Genomic DNA, 23170 nt, shown 5'->3' with positions numbered 1-23170 from the left:
GTGAGGACGATCAGCTGTCCGTCGTGTCTCCCTGTAGCGCTGTCTTATGCGTCTCACAGTATGGACATTGCAATTTATTACCCTGGCCACATCTGCAGTCCTCATGCCTCCTTGCAGCATGCCTAAGGTACGTTCACGCAGATGAGCAGGGACCCTCGGCATCTTTCTTTTGGTGTTTTTCAGTCAGTAGAAAGACCTCTTTAGCGTCCTAAGTTTTCATAACTGTGACCTTAATTGCCATTCCACAGGTGCATGTTCAGTAATTGTTTATGGTTCATTGAACAAGCATGGGAAACAGTGTTTAAACCCTTTACAATGAAGATCTGTGAAGTTATTTGGATTTTTACACATTATCTTTGAAAGACAGAGTCCTGAAAAAGGGACGTTTCTTTTTTTGCTGAGTTTAGTTTCCCATCATCTCACTTGTCACCAGCAGGGAGTCCTCTAGGCTAAGCTACGCCTCTGGGACCGTTGGTCTGTCCTCACCTCTCTCACAGTGTGGAGTCACCTCCTGGAGCTTTCATTGGGGAAAATCTCTGTTTTCAGAATACAATGGTAATACAATACAGAATTATCCATGTAACCTACTACACTTTCACAAGCCCTCTGTTTGTTATGTTGTCCTCTAGCCAATTGGTTTCCCCATAGCGCTTATCTCAGGGGCTGTAGTGTTTCTATGTTTAGGGGCGGGGTCCATCTGTGTGTTTCTCTGAACATGTTTATGTATGTGTGTGAGAGGGAGAGAACCCCAGTGATGAGTCTAAGTGAGTGTGACAGGCAGCGGAGCAGAAACCCAACACCATGATCAGGACTGAAAACAAGGCTGAGGAGGGTAGGGGTTGAGACCAGTGTTGACCGCTGACCGTCTCTTCTCGCTGCCAGCTCTCCCTCCCAGATGTGGCGCGGGGGCTAGCTGCTTTATTTAGCTTTACTTTGGCTTCTGGGAATCCTCAAGTGGCACGTTTGCGCTGGGGGTTGCCAGCCCAGTTCTGGGAGTAGAGCAGATCAGAGCAGTGGACAGAGAGCCGTTTGCAGCCGCGACCAGCTGTAGATGTGAAGGGTCCCCGGTGGGAGGGTCCAGAGCAGGTCACTACAGCTCCCTGGGCCACAGGGACCAGGAGAGGAAGGGAATGCCCAGTGGCCTGCTTTCGGGAGGTCCCTCTTCTTTCAAAGTCTCTCTCCCTCTCCTGCCCTCCATCCTTTCCGTGTGTCTCCCTTAATCTTACGTCTCACTCTAAAGGCCTCGGGGAACGGATGACTGTCGGGCGGATGTTGTGAAAGGGGATGTTTGGGACTTTCTATGACTGCCTCTTGTGAGCGAGGTGAGGTACACTGTTCATTATGAGTAACTGAGGTCAGAACTGGAAGGGACTGAATGAGGCGTACGGTGAAGTGTTAGTTTCAGTGAATTGCCGCTGACAGTAAGAAACAGTTCATGCGTCATCATTGGGTAATGATGATCAGCATGGGAGGTACACTCAGTAGACCTCACAGCACAGGGAGCTGGGCTGTAGCCTGGGTTTTCACCCCGTATGAAAATGTATGCGCTCACTACTGTAAGTCGCCCTGGATATGAGCGCCTGCTAAATGACTAAAATGTAAATGTTGTCTCTCTCTCTTTCACTCCTGCACTCCCATTCAGTGGTCCCAGTGGGGAGCCTGGATGTCTTGGCTGCTGTGTGTGTGGCTCTGTCTGACAATGGGCCAGATAGACTAGGACCCAGGGCTTCTATTTCTGAAGTCCAGAGGAGGGCCAGCCGTACCGCCTGGTGCCTGGTACTGTTCGTCTGTCTTCCTGACAACAGACCAGTGTTACCACCCAGGTTTAATAGGTTCTCTCTCTCTCTCTCTCTCTCTCTCTCCCTCTATTGTTCTGACGCCGCTTTTGATGTGCTGCTTTCGATGCTTTAATGTACTAGCTCTTTCAGGGCTCTACGCTGACCGTTTTTTACAAGGAGCACGTGTGCCCCTAAGTTGAAATATTTAGAAGCACAATGACAAATATTTAAGATAACAAGCAGTTTTCTTTAGCAATGGTGCAAGCATGACGGTCATGTATCTGTACTCAGTGTATTCTCCATGGCACTCGGGCTGCGGTACAGTGAAGTAATCATTGCAACAGTTATCATCTAGGGGATTTTTTTTGCACCTAAATTAAAACTCCAGGTCGCACAGCAAAATATTTAGGCGCATATGCCGAGTCAAATGGTCGCACAGTAGAGCCCTGTCTTTACCCACACGAAAAAATACAACAAATTACTATACAATTCTTTAGTAAACTGTAGTATACTATACTACGCACTGTAGTGTCTCTCAATCATGTGAAGTACTTGTTGTAGAATACTATACTAAATACTACAGTAATGTGCGCAAAAACACCACAGTATTTAATTAGCATATACCCTGCCCTTTCTCCTCCCCCATATCCCAATTTGTGCCACCCATTAGTGGAAAACCTACGTGCCAAGTGTACAGTCCATTCGGAAAGTATTTAGATACCTTGACTTTTTCCACATTTTGTTACGTTACAGCCTTATTCTAAAATAGATAAAATAGAAAATGTTCCTCATTAATCTACACACGAATCCCCGAGCTGACAAGGTAAAAATCTGTTGTTCTGGCCCTGAACAAGGCAGTTAACCCACTGTTCCTAGGTCGTCATTGAAAATAAGAATTTGTTCTCAACTGACTTGCCTAGTTAAATAAATAAATAATAAAAGGTACAAGGGTACCAAAAATGTTGTGCAACATTGAAGGTCCCCAAGAACTCAGTGGCCTCCATCATTCTTAAATGGAAGAAGTTTGGAACCACCAAGACTCTTCCTAGAGCTGGCCGTCCGGCCAAACTGAGCAATCGGGGGAGAAGGTCCTTGGTCAGGGAGATGACCAAGAACCCGATGGTCACTCTGATTGAGCTCCAGAGTTCCTCTGTGGAGATGGGAGAACCTTCCAGAAGGACATCCATCTCTGCAGCACTCCACCAAACGGCCTTTATGGTAGAGTGGCTAGACAGACCACTCCTCAGTAAAAGGCACATTACAGCCCACTCAGAGTTTGCCAAAAAGCACCTAAGGACTCTCCAGACCATGAGAAAAAGATTATCTGGTCTGATGAAACCTAGATTGAACTCTTTGGCCTGAACGCCAAGCATCACCTCTGGAGGAAACCTGGCACCATCCCTATGCTGTGGGGATGTTTTTCAGCGGCAGGGACTGGGAGATTGTTCAAGGGAAAGATGAACAGACCAAAATACAGAGAGATCCTTGATGAAAACCTGCTCTAGAGCGCTCAGGACCTCAGACTGGGGTGAAGGTTCACCTTCCAGCTGGACAACCACTCTAAGCACACAACCAAGACAATGCAGGAGTGGCTTAGGGATAGGTCTCTGAATGTTCTTGTGTGGCCCAGTCAGAGCCTGGACTTGAACCTGATCGAACATCTCTGGAGAGACCTGAAAATAGCTGTGCAGTGAAGCTCCCAATCCAACCTGACACAGCTTGAGAGGATCTGCAGAGAAGAATGAAAGAAGCTCCCCAAATACAGGTGTGCCAAGCTTGAAGCATCATACCCAAAAAGACTCGATGCTGTTATCGCTGCCAAAGGTGCTTCAACAAAGTACTGAGTAAAGGGTCTGAATACTTATGTAAACGTGATATTTCATTTTTTATACATTTGCAAAAATGTCTAAACGGTTTTTGCTTTGTCATTATGGGGGTATTGTGTGTGGATTGATGAGGGATAAAAACGATTTAATATATTCTAGAACAAGGCTGTAACGTAACAAAATGTGGAAAAAGACAAGGGGTCTGAATACTTTCCGAAGGCACTGTAGACCATATGTAGGCCATATATTGTGTTCCTTACAGCAGGGGTTCTCAAAGTGGGTTCCACAGCCAGCTGTCTAAATAAATGAATATTACTAACAACACAAACAACTTTTGGCTAAGGGATTAATGGAATACGTTTAAGTGTGTAATGCAATACAATGTAATATTATTATGTTCTTAATTAACCCTGGGCAACATGGACCTGGGAGGCTCACATGGGTATTGGTACAAAATGTTATCTTCGATGCTAAGAAATGGACCAAAATATAGAAATTTGCCAAACATATAGAAATCTGGCCTTTGTGATGCATTTTGCATCATATAAGCCAGATTTCTGTATTTTGAAAGTTACATATCTTGATTGCTAACATGCAAAACATTTTGCGACAACATCAACAATGGACTTATGAAACAAATACCAAAAGATAGTTTTTGGGTGGAGTTTTCCTTTTCCTTTAAGGCAGCACCCCCACACCTTTCTGATTGAGAGGCTGGGTTAAATTCGGAGGACACATTTCGGTTGAATGCATTCAGTTACTGATTAGGTATCCCCTTTCCCTTAACCCTACAGTATATACTAGAGTTTTATTTCTGCTGTAAACTGTAGTATTTAACTGTAAATACTACAGTAAATATTAGTATTCACTGTACTGTTTTCATAGACTTTCTACAGTGAATACTACAGAACAGTCTGCAAAAACACTACAGTGAATACTATAGAATTTATACTATAGTATTTTTTAATTTTTTGATGTGGGTTATTAGGCCTAAGATATACAACATATTCTCTGGTTGTCACATTCTGTGGATTCCTCTTCCCATGGCTGTAGCTGTCCTCTTTAAGTGTGACTAAACTATCCCGACATATTTCTATCAGAGGAATGTGACGAGAGATGTCGTTTCCCGATAAAGTAGCCCCGTGGAGCAGCAGTTGGAGTTAAACTGTATTGAAGCCCCTTTCAACATTCTCTTGTTTGAGATGAAATTGGCATACATGCTAAATAGCACGCTACCTAAACGCAAAGTAAGTGATTACTCATATTTGAAGCATAGGGCCCAAATACCTGCTAAGTGCGGTGTTACTTAAACAAATTCTCTGCTGAAAGAACACCTGTTTGAAAGCCTCAAGGAGAATAATATGTTTCAGGCCAAATAGTTTGCCCCTGGAAAGTGTAAAGACTTTGTTCCTCTGTGGGAGTTTGTTCCTCTGTGGGAGTATTTCTTGCCAAGATTGAGCTATGGGTTTTACTAAGTAAGACATGTTTTGACACAGATTAATAGGGATGTAGGCACACACACACACACACACACACACACACACACACACACACACACAAACAATAACCCTAATAACTGTGAGGAATGTTTTGCTGGATGCCAGGGATAACCTACGTGCTGGGCTGCAGGACAGGACTGGGATGTGGATTCAGACTGGCCCCAGAGGAGAGGAGAGCATGTCCCTGTCAGCCCCTGTCCTGGAGGTTCACCTGTCTGCTGTCTTTATCATACAGTACACCCGACCATTCCATGCACCACCCAAACATACAGTATATGATCTACACTGAGGGAGGGGGGTGTCTTCAACTCAATATTACAAAGGGGTTCTTAATGTTTTGTACACTCAGTGTATATGGCACATTATGGAATCACCATTGTTCATGATCTTTCTGGAAATGGACACCATTATGTATCTCCTTCATGCTCTCGGGTCACACCAGTAGAATAACCATGATAAAGGATGTGTGAACTGAGCGAACCCCGTAAATCATTGCTATGGGGTTTCTCACACTTTAACAGCCTCTGAGTTGAGCTCTCTCACAAGTGTTTTGTGTCCCGTCTCGATGTAAACTGACACTCCTCCCTGCTCTTGAGATCATCCCACTATCTCTTAATTGTTCATTTCTGGCATACTGTGCTTGTCAAGTGAGTATTTTTCCCATTTTTCTATATGTAACCCTAGGCTCTCAGCCCAAAGTATGGAGCTTGGAGATACCCTAATTTGGGCTTTTTGGAGGACTTGTGCAGGATCACAGGGCTATTAATTGTGATCTCCATGGCAATACGGAGATGTGGAGTGAGAACAGACCGATGTCCCAGGGGTCTGAGAGAACATCTCATCCTCTCTGGGCATTGACACTCAGACACACCAGGTTCATCCACAGTCCAGCGCGTCTCTCACACCACGTCTCCCAGCGCCCGGCACCCCGCCTGCCTTACGGAGCTAGTGTTCCATATCCTGCTGCCCTGGAATGTAATTCAATGAAGGAAAAATATGAACACAACATGCAACAATTTCGAAGATTTTACTGAGTTACAGTTCAATAAAGGAAACCAGTCAATTGAAACATACAGTTGAAGTCTGAAGTTTACATACACTTACGTTGGAGTCATTAAAACTCTTTTTCAACCACTCCACAAATTGATTGTTAACAAACTATAGTTTTGGTAAGTCGGTTAGGACATCTACTTTGTGCATAACACAAGTAATTTTTCCAACAATTGTTTACAGACGGATTATTTAACTTATAATTCACTATCACAATTTCAGTGGGTCAGAAGTTTACATGCACTAGTTGACTGTGCCTTTAAACAGCTTGGAAAATTCCAGAAAATGATGTCATGGCTTCAGAAGCTTCTGATAGGCTAATTGACATCATTTGAGTCAATTGGAGGTGTACCTGTGGATGTATTTCAAGGCCTACCTTCAAACTCAGTGCCTCTTTGCTTGACATCATGGGAAAATCAAAAGAAATCAGCCAAGACCTCAGAAAAAATATTGTAGACCTCCAGAAGTCTGGTTCATCCTTGGGAGCAATTTCCAAATGCCTGAAGGTACCACGTTCATCTGTATAAACAATAGTATGCAAGTATAAACACCATGGGACCACGCAGCTGTCATACCGCTCAGGAAGGAGACGCGTTCTGTCTCCTAGAGATGAACGTACTTTGGTGAGAAAAGTGCAAATCAATCCCAGAACAACAGCAAAGGACCTTGTGAAGATGATGGAGGAAACAGGTACAAAAGTATCTATATCCACAGTAAAACGTTTGACCCAAGTTAAACATTTTAAAGGCAATGCTACCAAATACTAATTGAGTGTATGTAAACTTCTGACCCACTGGGAATGTGATGAAAGAAATAAAAGCTGAAATAAATAATTCTCTCTACTATTATTCTGACATTTCACATTCTTAAAATACAGTGGTGATCCTAACTGACCTAAGACAGGGGATTCTTACTAGGATTAAATGTCAGGAATTGTGAAAAACTGAGTTTAAATGTATTTGGCTAAGGTGTATGTAAACTTCTGACTTCAACTGTACATTCATTAGGCCCTAATATATGGATTTCACATGACTGGCTATAGGCCCACCCACCTGGGAGCCAGGCCCAGCCAATCAGAATGAGTTTTTTTCCCTCAAAAGGGCTTTATTACAGACAGAAATACGCCTGTGTTTAATCAGCTGTCCGGATGACTGGTATCATACGATCCTGCAGGTGAAGAAGCTGGACGTTGAGGTCCTGTGCTGGCAGGGTTACATGTGGTCTGCGTTTCTGAGGCCAGTTGGACGTACTGCCAAATTCTCTAAAATAACATTGGAGGCGGCTTATGGTAGAGAATTTAACATAAAATTCTCTGACTACAGCTCTGGTGGACATTCCTGCAGTCAGCATGCCAATTGCATGCACCCTGAAAACATCTGTGGCATTGTGTTGTGTGACAAAACTGCACATTGTAGAGGTCTTGTACCCGGCACAAGGTGCACCTGTGTAATGAATGCTTTTTAATCCGCTTCTTGATATGCCACACCTGTCAGGTGGATGGATTATGTTGGCAAAGGAGAAATGCTCACTAACAGGGATGTAAACACATTTGGCACAAAATCAGGGAAATAAGCTTTTTGTACATTTGGAAAATTTCTGGGATCTTTTATTTCAGCTCATGAAACATGGACCAAAACGTTTTTTGTTCACTATAAATACCACAACCAGATACGTTCAAGTACAGACTGTTGTCTAGCAACACAGAATGAATTGGATGTTGAACTCAGTAACCTCGACCTGTTGCTACAGTGAGGCTACTCCTGTTTGTTGGAGTGTAAAGATACTTTCATGGTAATTTCCTCCTGTGCTACTCCAATGGGATCTAGGCTAATGGCTTACTTAACTTTTCAACCAATCAACCAATCAACCTGGATGAGCTACAGTCTATCATTTGGTCTTTGGATGCAGATGCACTGCCCTACTTATTGAGCTTAATGAGGATCCATTAAACCAAGCTGACAATATTGATAAGCTTTTTATCTCACTATTGAGGTGGATTGAAATCCAGTGTACACACAGGAATCATAGCCGCAGGAAGTAGGGTGGCGGTGGGGGTGCAGCGTTTTCTTTGCCCAAGCTGAAGACGTCTATATCGGTCCGTTAATACAGGACTAGTAAAGGCCCAGTGCACTTCTTTTGTGGAAAATGTTTAAACCAAATGTATTTGAGTTTACCAGCATTTGTAATTTGAGTCTGATAATTATCTGTAGAAAACAGTTAATCTGATAATACTTGCGGGAAAAAAAAATACTTTTTACAATTTCTTGAAATACTTTGCAAATGCATCTTATTTCTATGTGAAAACTGATTGTCTATTCATTCCTTTTCCATGTTAGTAGACGCTCTTATCCAGAGCAACTTACAGTAGTAGTGAGTGCATACAGTAAATTATTACTGTACAAAGTGTTTGTTTTCCAAGTTATAAAAATATTTAATTTGATGTGGCTGTTTTGTCTTTGTCTGTAACTTTGCATCTTTTGATGTGAATGTTTGAGGACAGGTTTTTTTTGTTTTAATGAATGCCATTAGAATGACAATCGCAGAGAAAGGGACAGGGCACCAACTACAATTACAGCTATTAAATCCTGCAAGATACTGTTCTTAGTTATACAACAACTTTTTTTTCCGAAGTGGAGATGCTGAAAAAATGTTTTTGCCAGCGCTACAGACGTTTATATCGGTCCGCTAATACTAGTAAAGACCCATGGCACTACTTTTTTGTTGTTGTAAAAAATAAAATATATTCTGATTTTTCAGGGGGTACTTCCCGCTGCTATGACAGGAATATCAAATAATAGCAATGTTCTGTATATTTTATTCTGTATACTATGTTTGTGCACTAAGTTGGTGCACTAACATCTTATCCGGCCTCACCTGGATGTCTGGTTGAACCTACTGTGTTCATCTATGTCTCTTGACTGCTCCACTTCCTATTTGACAGCCAGCAGTTACTTTCCCCTTCTTATCTTGTACATCCTCAGAGATGGAGTAGCTTCCATTTTCCTCTCTAATCCCTATCAGTGATTATAACAGAGCCTCAGCGGACCCCACAGCCGGGCCCCCTCCCCGGGCCCCCAGCCATTCTAACACAGCCTGACACACAGAGGCCCCTGCGCTTTGATCAGCCTGTCCTTTATTCCTCTCCTCCTTATCCCTCCATCTGGGGAGCTTTCCCATAATCCCAGCCACCCGGCCCTGGCAGACCTAAAGACTGTCCCACAGATAGCATCTGAAGGCAGAGAGGAGGTGGGGGAGAGGTGGGTGGGGCCTAAACCCTGGGTTGATGTGTGAACGGCTGTGTTACCCAGTAAACCACACACGCATGACTGAGGCTGTATGGCTCTTGTCTTTTATCACGAATGCCCCTCTGGGTCTTTAAGCGCTTACACAGGGAAAGGGGAGCGCTGATTGAGGCGAAAACAGGCTTGTTGGGGAAGGGAAAGAAAGGGTGGCGTGATACTTTGTGTGCCCCTCCGTGTTTTGGTTTCTTTATTATTCTGTACATGAATGTTTTGTCACTTCATTGAAAAGAATTGAGTTGCGACTTGTGAGATGGTTGCTAAGTTGTTCGTTCATCACACAGGAACGTAGAACCCTTCTAAAGCGGGTGATGTTAGAGGGTCACCAAAATAATAATTAGAAGAAACATGAGGTGCAGCACCTAAATAACTTGAGTGCACCTGTAGTTTACAATCCACTAGGTTTTGCATTACTTTGCTGCCATTCCTTGAATCCCTACAACTTCCCACCTAATTTGTGGTAGAGCAGCCTCACCGTACGCTGCTTCCTTCCCAGCTTCTGCTTGCCTAGCTGCTGAGATGTGTGAGAGACCCAGGATCGGCCCAGCCGTGGTGGGGTGGCGGTGGCCTCTGCTCCTGCCCTGTCAGCCATCAGGGCCATGTTTTGGAAAGAGGCTGGCTGAGATGAATTGAATTCCTGGTGTTGTGTGCTGCTACGTGAAAAGTTCTGTTGTCTTTAGTGTCTGGACAGACGCCTAGGCTCCTATGTAAACAGAATACAGACGTCTGTGAGCGAGCAGGTGGAACGATCTGTCACCCTGCACACTCCTGTCATCTACAACACGTATGCAATGCGTACACACACACACACACACACACACACACACAAATGCAACATTCACATACAAATTCACATCACGCACTAAACATGGTCACTGTTTTGTTGCTAGTATGAGGATCAGCCTGAAATCACTTTGTGCTAGCAGCATTATTAAACGCTTGTAAATTTGTGAGGTTTATTAAACAACTGCCAATACTCCCTCAGACGATCTGTCTTTGGCTGGCATCTGTGTCACCTTGTCAAACTTATCTAAACACAGTTGAGTGTGTCTCTGACTGTTGTAGTGTGTAGTGAGCCGTGGAGGAATCCATGCCTGGCTGTTAGTAGCAGCTCTGCCACTCTGTGTGTTTATGCTCCTCTCCTGACCCTGTGACCCCCAAGGGTCAGGCCTGTTGAAACAGGCAGTGGGTCAGAGAGACACACACGGGTCAGAGAGACATACATTGGCACGGCTGGTCTGCTAGGCTGACACACGGCACCAGGCGCCTCTAGTGTCTACCCTCTGACTCATGTTTGTGCTAGTCGGCTTCCACTTCCCCATCCTCCTTTCCCCTCTTTACTGTCCCCTCTGTCTCTGCTCTCTCTCTCTACTCCATCTCTATCTCTCGCTCTATTTTCTCTCATCCTGTACTCCCTTTTCCTCCCCCCTCCTCTTGTGTATCTCCTCAACCTCTTTAGAAGGGTGAACTACTGAGCGTCTGTGTTAAGTGAGGTGAAGGTTATAATGTTGAGGTGTATGGAACTTACCTCCTTAGGGCATCCTTAGGATGGGAAACCAACCGTGTTGGTGAGGTTAAAGGTTACACTTCCTTTCCCCTCTGACCCTACAGGCCTTGGTGGTCCCAGTCGCATGACTGTCCAATGTCCACTTTGGTATGTTTTAAAAGCTGCAGAATGCCTGCTTTGAGCCTGTCTGACACGTATACATATTTCAGATCAAATTTATGGTTTGTTACCTGTAGAAAAAAATCTGGCAATGTTTACATGACACCCTTTCAAACAGTCATTTCTTTTCACCACTTTAGCGGCATACTTCTTTTATACATAGCGTTGTGCAGCCCGGCACGGTTGACGGGTGGGAATAGGGGTGTGCAGATGTGGGTGGCCGTCTATTTTAATAAATCCATTGAATATACACCATCACAAAGAAATGCGTTATTAATTCATTCAATCAGGACCTGATCAGTCAACATACATGTATTTTATAATAAGAATATAACAAAATATTAGTAATATTTTTCCCCAACTACGCAGGAACATGTGGAACCCGTTATTCTTCACAAAGTTATATTTTTTAACAGAGACCATGCCCTTGTTTTTTGAAAGTTTGTAGGTGCTTGTACATGCTTTAGAAACCTTAGAATTTCTAATCTGGGTAAAATTGTGTAGGATGATTTTAATGTATTCTTTTTTTTTTAATCACCTTTTCAAGGAATTACAGAGAATATATGCAACCTCCCTCAATATGCCTCCATTGACTTGTACCACCCTGTCCCTGTATCACTCCTCTCCTAGTAGCCAAGTCAATATTTGGTTCAACACTTAGAACTGACTCAACCGTATACAACCAGCTCCGCTGTGTTTGTGTACATATCGGTGTTAGTAATATGTATGTTTGTTTTTTAATTCTTCCCATCCTGCGGCATCTGTCTGCAGCACGGTTCAATAATGTGTTGAGCAGATGTAGGGAATGAAATCAGGACTTCATGGAGGCTTCAGACACGCCTGTCAAGCTGATCTAGTGTTCTGTCTCTCTGCTCCGTTCCATAACCTCTCATCCTTCAACACATATCTGGCTGATACAATATGGAGGGGTATGGGAAGGAGGCTCAGAGACTAGGGAACATCTATATGATGTGAGTTACTGGCTGATAGGAATTGTGGAGTTGTAATAGGAGAGTTGTCAGAATACTTGGATGATAATGGAACAGTGGTATGTTGTGATTGTTAATGGATTTGAGGAATTTCTAGTCGGGGATATTGTGCACAGAGGTTAGGGCTACTACTGATACAGTGCATCCGGAAAGTATTCAGACCCCTTGACTTTTTCCACGTTTTGTTACGTTACAGCCTCATTCTAAGATGGATTAAATTGTTATTTTCCCCTCATCAAATAACACACAACACCCCATAATGATACATTTTAGGAAACTGAAATACCACAAGTATTCAGACCCTTTACTCAGTACTTTGTTGAAGCACATTTGGCAGCGATTACAGCCTCAAGTCTTCTTGAGTATGACGCCTCAAGCTTGGCACACCTGTATTTGGGGAGTTTCTCCCGTTCTTCTCTGCAGATCCTCTCAAGCTCTGGAGCAGGTTTTCATCAAGGATCTCTCTGTAATTTGCTCCGTTCCTTTTTCCCCTCGATCCTGACTAGTCTCCCAGTCCCTGACGCTGAAAAACATTTCCACAGCATAATGCTGCCACCACCACGCTTCACTGTAGGGATGGTGCCAGGTTTCTTCCTGATGTGACTCTTAGCATTCAGGCCAAAGAGTTCAATTGACCAAATAATCTTGTTTCTCATGGTCTGAGTCCTTTAGGAGCCTTTTGTCAAACTCCAAGTGGGCTGTCATGTCCCTTTTTTACTGAGGAGTGGCTTCCGTCTGGCCACTAGCATAAAGGCCTGATTGTTGTCCTTCTGGAAGGTTCTCCCATCTCCACAGAGGAACTTTGGAGCACTGTCAGAGTGACCATCAGGTTCTTGGTCATCTCCCTGACCAAGGCCCTTCTCCCCCGATTGCACAGTTTGGCTGGTTGGCCAGCTCTAGGAAGAGTCTTGGTGGTTCCAAACTTATTCCATTTAAGAATGATGGAGGCCACTGAGTTCTTGGGGACCTTCAATGCTGCAGAAATGTCTTGGTACCCTTCCCCAGATCTGTGCCTCGACACAATCCTGTCTCGGAGCTCTACAGACAATTCCTTCGACCTCATGGCTTTCGTTTTTTCTCTGACATGCACTGTCAACTGTGGGACCTTATATAGACAGGTGTGTGCCTTTCCAAATCATGTCCAATCAATTTAACTTACCACAGGTGGACTCCAATCCAAGTTGTAGAAACATCTCAAGGATGATCAATGGAAAATGGATGCACCTGAGCTCAATTTCGAGTCTCATAGCAAAGGGTCTGAATACTTACATAAATAAGGTATTTTTGTTTTTAATTAATGTTGAACAATTTCTAAAAACCTGTTTCCACTTAGTCCTTATGGGGTATTGTGTGTAGATTGATGAGGATTTTTATTTATTTAATCCATTTTAGAATAAGGCTGTAAAGTAGCAAAATGTGGAAATATTCAAGAGGTCTGAATACGTTCCGAATACACTATGTTAATATTATGTGTCGTTTGAGCATCTGTGTGTTGGTTCATAAACCTCTCCTCTCTCTCACTGTGTTCTCAGTACTGTTCGCACATGGGACCTGAGCTCTAACAAGAAGCACAAGATGTGCTTCAAACCCCGCTCCCTGCAGGGGAAGAAAGTCACGCCCACATGTTGCACCTACAGCCGAGACGGGAAGCTGGTGGCAGCCGGCTGCCAGGATGGAACCATCCAGATCTGGGACAGGAACCTCAGTGTGAGTCTCTCTGTCTCACGCGCTCGCTCGCACACGCATAAACGACCACACGCACAAACGAACACACACACACACACACACCCACTACCTCACCATTGTCTTACACTGGCGTACGCACACACTGTTAGTCACACAAGAAGGACTCCGAGCAGGAGGCCAGGGGGTGGAGTCAGAATTCAAAAGGTCCCCAACACTAAGCAGGACCCAGCAGTAAATAAAGCCATAGGTGGGAAAGTGACGTTTGTGTTTGATAAATAGCCTTAATTCAAACTATCCTGTCTGTTTTTTTTCTTCCATCTGTCTTGTATCTGGTGTGATATAGGATGAGGGCAGTGTGGTATACAGATGGAGAGGTCTCTACGTGTGTGGGGGGGGGACATGGTTGGAATAGAATGTGTCATATGTTAGTGGGACAGATGGTTAGGTTTGATCCTCATTGCTGAGATGGAGGATTGTTGGTTGTTAGGCAGACATTTATTGTTTTCGGTCACTGGGGTGGGGGTAACTGTTTACATTACCTCTAACCCCCCCCAAAAAGAAAATATAGGGGGAGGTATGCTGGTGTATACTTTACAGTGAAGTGCTTGTTTATGAACCATTCCAACAATGCAGAGTTTATAAAATAATACATTTAAATAGTGACTAACATGAGGAATAAAACAGACAATAATGGGGCTATATACAGTACAGGGAGTACCAGAGATCAATGTGCAGAGGTACAAGGTAGATATGTACATGAAGGCAGGGTAAAGACTAGGCATCTGGATAGATAATAATGAGTAAAATAAAGAACAGAGTAGCAGCAGCAACTGATGAGTGGATAAGTGTGGGTATGTATGTGTTTTTGTTGTGTCAGTATGCGTGTGTGTGTTGTGTGTTTGTGTGTATGTGGTGTTTGTGAATGTAGGAGGGTTTTGTGTAAGAATGACAGTTCAGTGTGTGTGAGCGAGTGTGTACAGTTGAAGTCGGAAGTTTACATACTTAGGTTAGAGTCATTAAAACTCGTTTTTCAACCACTCCACACATTTTCTTGTTAACAAACTATAGTTTTGGCAAGTCGGTTAGGACATCTACTGTGTGCATGACACAAGTAATTTTTCCAACAATTGTTTACAGACAGATTATTTCACTTATAATTCACTGTATCACAATTCCAGTGGGTCAGAAGTTTACATACACTAAGTTGACTGTGCCTTTAAACAGCTTGGGAAATTCCATAAAATGATGTCATGGCTTTAGAAGCTTCTGATAGGCTAATTGACATAATTTGAGTCAATTGGAGGTGTAACTGGATGTATTTCAAGGCCTACCTTCAAACTCAGTGCCTCTTTGCTTGACATCATGGGAAAATCAAAAGAAATCAGCCAAGACCTCAGAAAAAAAATGGTGGGCCTCCACAAGTCTGGTTCATCCTTGGGAGCAATTTCCAAACGCCTGAAGGTTCCACGTTCATCTGTACAAACAATAGTACGCAAGTATAAACACCATGGGACCACGCAGTCGTCATACCGCTCTGGAAGGAGATGCGTTCTGTCTCCTAGAGATAGACGTACTTTGGTGCGAAAAGTGCAAATCAATCCCAGAACAACAGCAAAGGACCTTGTGAAGATACTTTTGTACCTGTTTCCTCCAGTATCTATTTCCACAGTAAAACGAGTCCTATGTCGACATAACCTGAAAGGCCACTCAGCAAGGAAGAAGCCACTGCTCCAAAACCATCCTTAAAAAAGCTAGACTACGGATTGCACCTGCACATGGGGACAGAAATCGTACTTTTTGGAGAAATGTCCTCTGGTCTGATGAAACAAAAATAGAACTGTTTGGCCATAATGATCATCCTTATGTTTGGAGGAAAAAGGGGGAGGCTTGCAAGCCGAAGAACACCATCAAACCGTGAAGCACGGGGGTGGCAGCATCATGTTGTGAGGGTACTTTTCTGCAGGAGGGACTGGTGCACTTAACAAAATAGATGGCATCACGAGGATGGAAAATGATGTGGATATATTGAAACAGCATCTGAAGACATCAGTCAGGAAGTTAAAGCTTGGTCGCAAATGGGTTTTCCAAATGGCCATTTTTATTAAAAAAAATTTTATTTCACCTTTATTTAACCAGGTAGGCTAGTTGAGAACAAGTTCTCATTTACAACTGCGACCTGGCCAAGATAAAGCAAAGCAGTGCGACAAAAACAACAACACAGAGTTACACATGGAATAAAAAAAACATACAGTCAATAATACAATAGAAAAAGTCTATATACAGTGTGTGTAAATGAGGTCGGATAAGGGAGGTAAGGCAATAAATAGGCCATAGTGGCGAAATAATTACAATATAGCAATTAAACACTGGAGTGATAAATGTGCAGAAGATGAGTGTGCAAGTAGAGAAACTGGGGTGCAAAGGAGCAAAATAAATCAAATAAATAACGGTATGGGGATGAGGTAGTTGGATGGGCTATTTACAGATGGGCTATGTACAGGTGCAGTGATCTGTGAGTTGCTCTGACAGCTGGTGCTTAAAGCTAGTGAGGGAGATGAGTCTCCAGCTTCAGTGATTTTTGCAGTTCGTTCCAGTCATTGGCAGCAGAGAACTGGAAGGAAAGGCGGCCAAAGGAGGAATTGGCTTTGGGGGTGACCAGTGAAATATACCTGCTGGAGCGCGTGCTACGGGTGGGTGCTGCTATGGTGACCAGTGAGCTGAGATAAGGTGGGGCTTTACCTAGCAAAGACTTATAGATGACCTGGAGCCAGGTTAGAGGCCACGGAAGGGGAGTTGTATGTCATTGAAGCTCATCTGGAGGTTAGTTAACACAGTGTCCAAAGAAGGGCCAGATGTATACAGAATGGTGTCGTCTGCATAGAGCTGGATCAGACAAATCACCAGCAGCAAGAGCGACATCATTGATGTATACAGAGAAATGAGTCGGCCCGAGGCTTGAACCCTGTGGCACACCCATAGAGACTTCCAGAGGTCCGGACAACAGGCCCTCCGATTTGACACACTGAACTCTAGCAGAGAAGTAGTTGGTGAACCAGGCGAGGCAGTCATTTGAGAAACCAAGGCTGTCGAGTCTGTCGATAAGAATGTGGTGATTGACTGAGTCAAGCATTTACATTTACATTTAAGTCATTTAGCAGACGCTCTTATCCAGAGCGACTTACAAAATGGTGCATTCACCTTATGATATCCAGTGGAACAACCACTTTACAATAGTGCATCTAAATCTTTTAAGGGGGGGGGTTAGAAGGATTACTTTATCCTATCCTAGGTATTCCTTAAAGAGGTGGGGTTTCAGGTGTCTCCGGAAGGTGGTGATTGACTCCGCTGTCCTGGCGTCGTGAGGGAGCTTGTTCCACCATTGGGGTGCCAGAGCAGCGAACAGTTTTGACTGGGCTGAGCGGGAACTGTGCTTCCTCAGAGGTAGGGGGGCCAGCAGGCCAGTGGTGGATGAACGCAGTGCCCTTGTTTGGGTGTAGGGCCTGATCAGAGCCTGAAGGTATGGAGGTGCCGTTCCCTTCACAGCTCCGTAGGCAATCACCATGGTCTTGTAGCGGATGCGAGCTTCAACTGGAAGCCAGTGGAGAGAGCGGAGGAGCGGGGTGACGTGAGAGAACTTGGGAAGGTTGAACACCAGACGGGCTACGGCGTTCTGGATGAGTTGTAGGGGTTTAATGGCACAGGCAGGGAGCCCAGCCAACAGCGAGTTGCAGTAATCCAGACGGGAGATGACAAGTGCCTGGATTAGGACCTGCGCCGCTTCCTGTGTGAGGCAGGGTCGTACTCTGCGAATGTTGTAGAGCATGAACCTACAGGATCGGGTCACCGCCTTGATGTTAGTGGAGAACGACAGGGTGTTGTCCAGGATCACGCCAAGGTTCTTAGCACTCTGGGAGGAGGACACAAGGGAGTTGTCAACCGTGATGGCGAGATCATGGAACGGGCAGTCCTTCCCCGGGAGGAAGAGCAGCTCCGTCTTGCCGAGGTTCAGCTTGAGGTGGTGATCCGTCATCCACACTGATATGTCTGACAGACATGCAGAGATGCGATTCGCCGCCTGGTTATCAGAAGGGGGAAAGGAGAAGATTAATTGTGTGTCGTCTGCATAGCAATGATAGGAGAGACCATGTGAGGATATGACAGAGCCAAGTGACTTGGTGTATAGCGAGAATAGGAGAGGGCCTAGAACAGAGCCCTGGGGGACACCAGTGGTGAGAGCGCATTGGCCAGGTCGATGAATACGGCTGCACAGTATTGTCTCTTATCGATGACGTTTATGATATCGTTTAGGACCTTGAGCGTGGCTGAGGTGCACCCATGACCAGTTCGGAAACCAGATTGCATAGCGGAGAAGGTACGGTGGGATTCTAAATAGTTGGTGATTTGTTTGTGAACTTGGCTTTCGAAGATCTTAGAAAGGCAGGGGGATGACCGTGGGTGATGAAGAGGGGGATGACCGTGGCAGCTTTCTAATCTTTGGGGATCTCAGACGATACGAAAGAGAGGTTGAACAGGCTAGTAATAGGGGTTACAACGATTTTGGCGGATAATTTTAGAAAGAGAGGGTCCAGATTGTCTAGCCCAGCTGATTTGTAGGGGTCCAGATTTTGGGCAGTCAGGTCTGGAGTGAACCAAGGGCTATATCTGTTCCTGGTTCAAATTATTTTTGAACGGTGCATGTGTATATAAGATTGTGAGGAATGCACTTTTAAAGATTAACCAGGCATCCTCTACTGACGGAATGAGGTCAATATCCTTCCAGGATACCCGGGCCAGGTCGATTAGAAAGGCCTGCTCGCTGAAGTGTTTTAGGGAGCGTTTGACAGTGATGAGGGGTGGTTGTTTGACTGTGGACCCATTACGGACGCAGGCAATGAGGCAGTGATCACTGAGATCCTGATTGAAAACAGCAGAGGTGTATTTGGAGGGCAGGTTGGTTAGGACGATATCTTTGAGGGTGCCCGAGTTTACAGATTTGGGGTTGTATCTGGTAGGTTCATTGATCATTTTTGAGATTGAGGGCATCAAGCTTAGATTGTAGGATAGCCGGGGTGTTAAGCATGTCCCAGTTTACTAACTTCACAAGCTCTGGAGATAGATGGGGGACAATCAATTCACATATGATGTCTAGGGCACCGCTGGGGGCAGAAGGTGGTCTATAGCAAGCGGCAGCGGTGAGAGACTAGTTTCTGGAAAGGTGGATTTTTAAAAGTACAAGATCAAATTGTTTTGGCACAGCCCTGGATAGTATGACAGAACTCTGCAGACTGTCTCTGCAGTAGATTGCAACTCCGCCCACTTTGGCAGTTCTATCTTGTCGGAAAATGTTATAGTTAGGGATGGAAATTTCAGGGTTTTTGGTAGTCTTCCTAAGCCTGGATTCAGACACGGCTAGGACATCCGAGTTGGCCTAGTGTGCTAAAACAAACTTAGGGAGGAGTCTTCTAATGTTAACATGCATGAAACCAAGGCTTTTACGGTTACAGAAGTCAACAAATGATAGCGCCTGGTGAATGGGAGTGGAGCTAGGCACTGCAGGGCCTGGATTAACCTCTACATCACCAGAGGAACAGAGGAGGTGTAGAGTAAGGGTACGACTAAAGGCTATAAGAACTGGTCGTCTAGTATGTTCGGAACAGAGAGTAAAAGGAGCAGGTTTCTGGGCACAGTAGAATAGGTTCAAGGCATAATGTACAGACAAATGTATGGTAGGATGTGAGTACAGTGGAGGTAAACCTATGCATTGAGTGACGATGAGAGAGATATTGTCTCTAGAAACATAATTTCAACCAGGTGAGGTCACCGCATATGTGGGAGGTGGAACTAAAGGGTTAACTAAGGAGTATTGAGCAGGGCTAGAGGCTCTACAGTGAAATAAGGTAATAATTACTAACCAAAACAGCAATGGACAAGGCATATTGACATTAGGGAGAGGCATGCGTAGCCGAGTGATCATACGGTCCAGTGAGTAGCTGGACGGGCTGGAGACACGGTGATTCAGACAGCTAGCGTGCCGGGGCTAGCAAGCTAGCAGAAGGGCCTTAGAGGGACGTCGTGACGTTTGAAGTCTGTTGTAGCCCCCTCTTGCTGTTATGTCGGCAGACCAGTCGTCATGGATCAGCAGGGCTCCGTGGGGTTAAAGGGTCCAGGCCAATTGGCAAAATCGTTATAGTGGCCAAAGAATTCGTCCGATGGGCCTCTTCAGCTAACAGTCCGATATGCTCTAGACAGCTAGCGGGCCGCGGCTAGCATGCTAGCAGATTGGCATTCAGGGGACGTCGCATCGGAGGAGCCAGTTGAAAAACCCACTTGGGCAAATTACGTCGGTAGTCCAGTCGTGATGGGTCGGCGGGGCTCCGTGTCGGCAGTAAAAGGAGTCTAGGCCAATTGGCAAAATAGGTATTATAGCCCAAGTGGCTGATGGACCTCTTCGGCTAGCCGGGAGATGGGCCTAGCAAGGGCTAGTTCCAGGCTAATTGGTAATCAATGATCCCAAGCATACTTCCAAAGTTGTGGCAAAATGGCTTAAGGACAACAAAGTCAAGGTATTGGAGTGGCCATCACAAAGCCCTGACATCAATCCTATAGAAAATTTGTTGGCAGTACTGAAAAAGCGTGAGCGAGCAAGGAGGCCTACAAACCTGACTCAGTTACACTAGCTCTGTCAGGAGGAATGGGCCAAAATTCACCCAACTTATTGTGGGAAGCTTGTGGAAGGGTACCCAAAATGTTTGACCCAAGTTAAACAATTTAAAGGCAATGCTACCAAATACTAATTGACTGTATGTAAACTTCTGACCCACTGGGAATGTGATGAAAGAAATAAATGCTGAAATAAATAATTTGCTCTACTATTATTCTAACAGTTCACATTCTTAAAATAAAGTGGTGAACCTAACTGACCTAAGACAGGGAATTTTAACTAGGATTAAATGTCAGGAATTGTGAAAAACTGAATTAAAGGTGTATGTAAACTTCAGACTTCAACTGTATATGATGTGTATTTCAATTCTAGTGATTGTGCGTAGGGTCTGTGCAAGATAGTCAGTGCAGATTGTTTGGGTACCTTTAATTTACTATTTAGCAGTCTGGCTATTTAGCAGTCTTATGGCTTGGGGGTAGAAGCTGTCTCGGAGCCTGTTGGTCCGAGAGCCGATACTCCGGGTACTGTTTGCTGGACGGTATCAGTGTGAACAGTCTGGAGTCTTTGGCAATTTTTCCGGCCTTCTTCTGACACTGCCTGATATAGAGGTCCTGGATGGCAGGGAGCTCAGTCCCAGAGATGTACTGGGTTGTGAGCACCACCCTTTGTAGCGCTTTGCAGTCAAGGGTGGTGCATTGCCATACGAAGCGGTGATGCAGCCAGTCAAGATGCTCTCGATGGTTCAGCTGTATAACTTTTTGTGGATCTGAGGGCCTATGCCAAATCTTTTCAGCCTCCTCAGGGGGAAGAGGCACAGCCGTGCCCTCTTCATGACTGTGCGGGGGTGTGTGGTCCATGTTAAGTCCTTAGTGATGTGGACGCCAAGATGGAGGAAGAGGATAGCTAGCTATAGCAAGCTAACGTTAGCAGCTGCCTCTTCAACAAGAACAAGAAGCAACTGTGACAACATTGATCGTAAGATCCAAAAATAAACATTCCCACTGAGCAAAATCCACCCCTCCAAGCATCAAATTTCAGTTTAGCCCACACTCGGCAGGCTATGTAGAAAACTCCCCCGGAGCCACAGAAATACCGAATTATCGCAATGCGCAGCCCCCACAAACACCTTGAAAACTTGCTTTATACAGTAACAGTGACCACCATCACAGCCAAAACTACGTTTTCCCTTAAGATTGTACTGTTTATAGTATGACAGCATCAGTAGTTAGCTACGAAGAGCTGGCAGACATGTTTACATTTGGTTCATTTTATTTGTGTTATTTACATGGAAGACGTGAGCTAAATGCGCTCGCTAACATTAGCAGAGAGGTAGCAAGTTAGCTCTTTGACTTTTACTTACCTGATTGACTTCCATGCTGACTGTAACCCATGATAATGCTTGGTCTCTGCTGTTGCTGCTGACTGTTTGAGATGCTTTAGAAGTGACGTTGATGGTAGGGACAGCATCCACTTTGAGAAGCAACTTCTTCCTGAAGCACTCTTTCCAAGCACTCTTTCCAATTTGCATTACCCTGCAAATTGACGAGTAGACGCCCAATTCGCCTTTCTCATTCTCACAAATGATCCACATTTTTACAAATATCAGATTTTGGTAACACTTACAGATTTGTGCTTGTGGCTAAAACCACATTAACCTAGTGCAAGTGAGGACATTTCAAATAATTGTTCAATTTTAGATAGTGTGATGATGACCACGGGGCATTGTGGGATTTCTTCTGAAGTTAGAGCTGATTTGCAGAGAACCTCAAACCCAGCTTTTTGAACAACTTAATATAATAACCATTTTATTTAAGAGTTTGTAATTTGGGAATGTTTTCTTGGGGTGATCTACTACTATATGCGTTTCTGTCATTGAGAAATAAGTGCTACACCTGGGGTTAATTCCTAGAGTGATAATGTCACATTCGAGGGTTCAACTAATGGTGTGAACAGCTTGGCGGAGAGGATACTGTGAATTACTAGCTAGATGGAGGATGCTTCCACTGAAACAGTAAATCAACTCATAGCTTAGTAGACTTGCTATACAACTTTATTTGGGTGGCCCTAGAGTTTCGCCTAATGTTATTCATGGCGAACTGAATTTTCGAGTGCATGTGAACTGCACAACAACAGAAGAGTAACATATTCCACCTGGGGTTTTAACCTCAGAAATAGCCTGCATGTTTTGGTCAACAGTCCGCTATTACACAATACTGCTGCCTGATTCTGACATAACTCAGCCTTGGCTGTAGTAAAGTATATAACCTAAGCGAAGCTCCACAGGCTATCCGTCATCCTAAACCTAGCCCAGTGAAAAATAGCCAGTGATGTAATAAGAGTCTGTCTGTGGTGGGGTGTGATGATTGAGTGGGCAGACATGGAGGTTGCTGGGAGGCCTAATCAAATCCACTCTCTTCTGTACTTTTCCACTATTACTTAATTAAGTAATCAAAGTGTGCATTCCATCCATCTCTCTGATCCCGACTGCACAGTTAATTGTGTATTTTGGATCCTGGGAAGCGTTCTTCACATTTTCCTGGCTGTTCAGTTTTTCTCTAAAGATACGTGAAAAGCATCACAGTTAGGACCTTATCAAATCTGCGATGTGGAGAACGTGGACGGAATCACATTCAAATGAAATTCATCAATATTCAAATATTTATTGAACTTAGTAGGGAATCAACTAAATGTCTTGAAAATTAATACGTTTGTCCAA

At 44.3% G+C, this 23170-nt stretch overlaps 1 protein-coding gene across 1 annotated transcript in view; it reads left to right on the top strand.

Annotated features, from left to right (window-relative positions):
- Window positions 1-23170, top strand: part of wdr70 (WD repeat domain 70) — an 86296-nt gene that overhangs the window by 26658 nt on the left and 36468 nt on the right. Inside the window, exon 10 of the mRNA XM_014130171.2 lies at window positions 13640-13814. Coding sequence (XP_013985646.1) covers window positions 13640-13814 — 175 coding nt within the window. The remainder of the gene's footprint in view (window positions 1-13639; window positions 13815-23170) is intronic.

This window comes from Salmo salar, chromosome ssa01 (genome assembly GCF_905237065.1).
Source record: "Salmo salar chromosome ssa01, Ssal_v3.1, whole genome shotgun sequence".
Classification (NCBI taxonomy): domain Eukaryota; kingdom Metazoa; phylum Chordata; class Actinopteri; order Salmoniformes; family Salmonidae; genus Salmo; species Salmo salar.
This window is presented reverse-complemented; position numbering and strand designations above follow the sequence as displayed.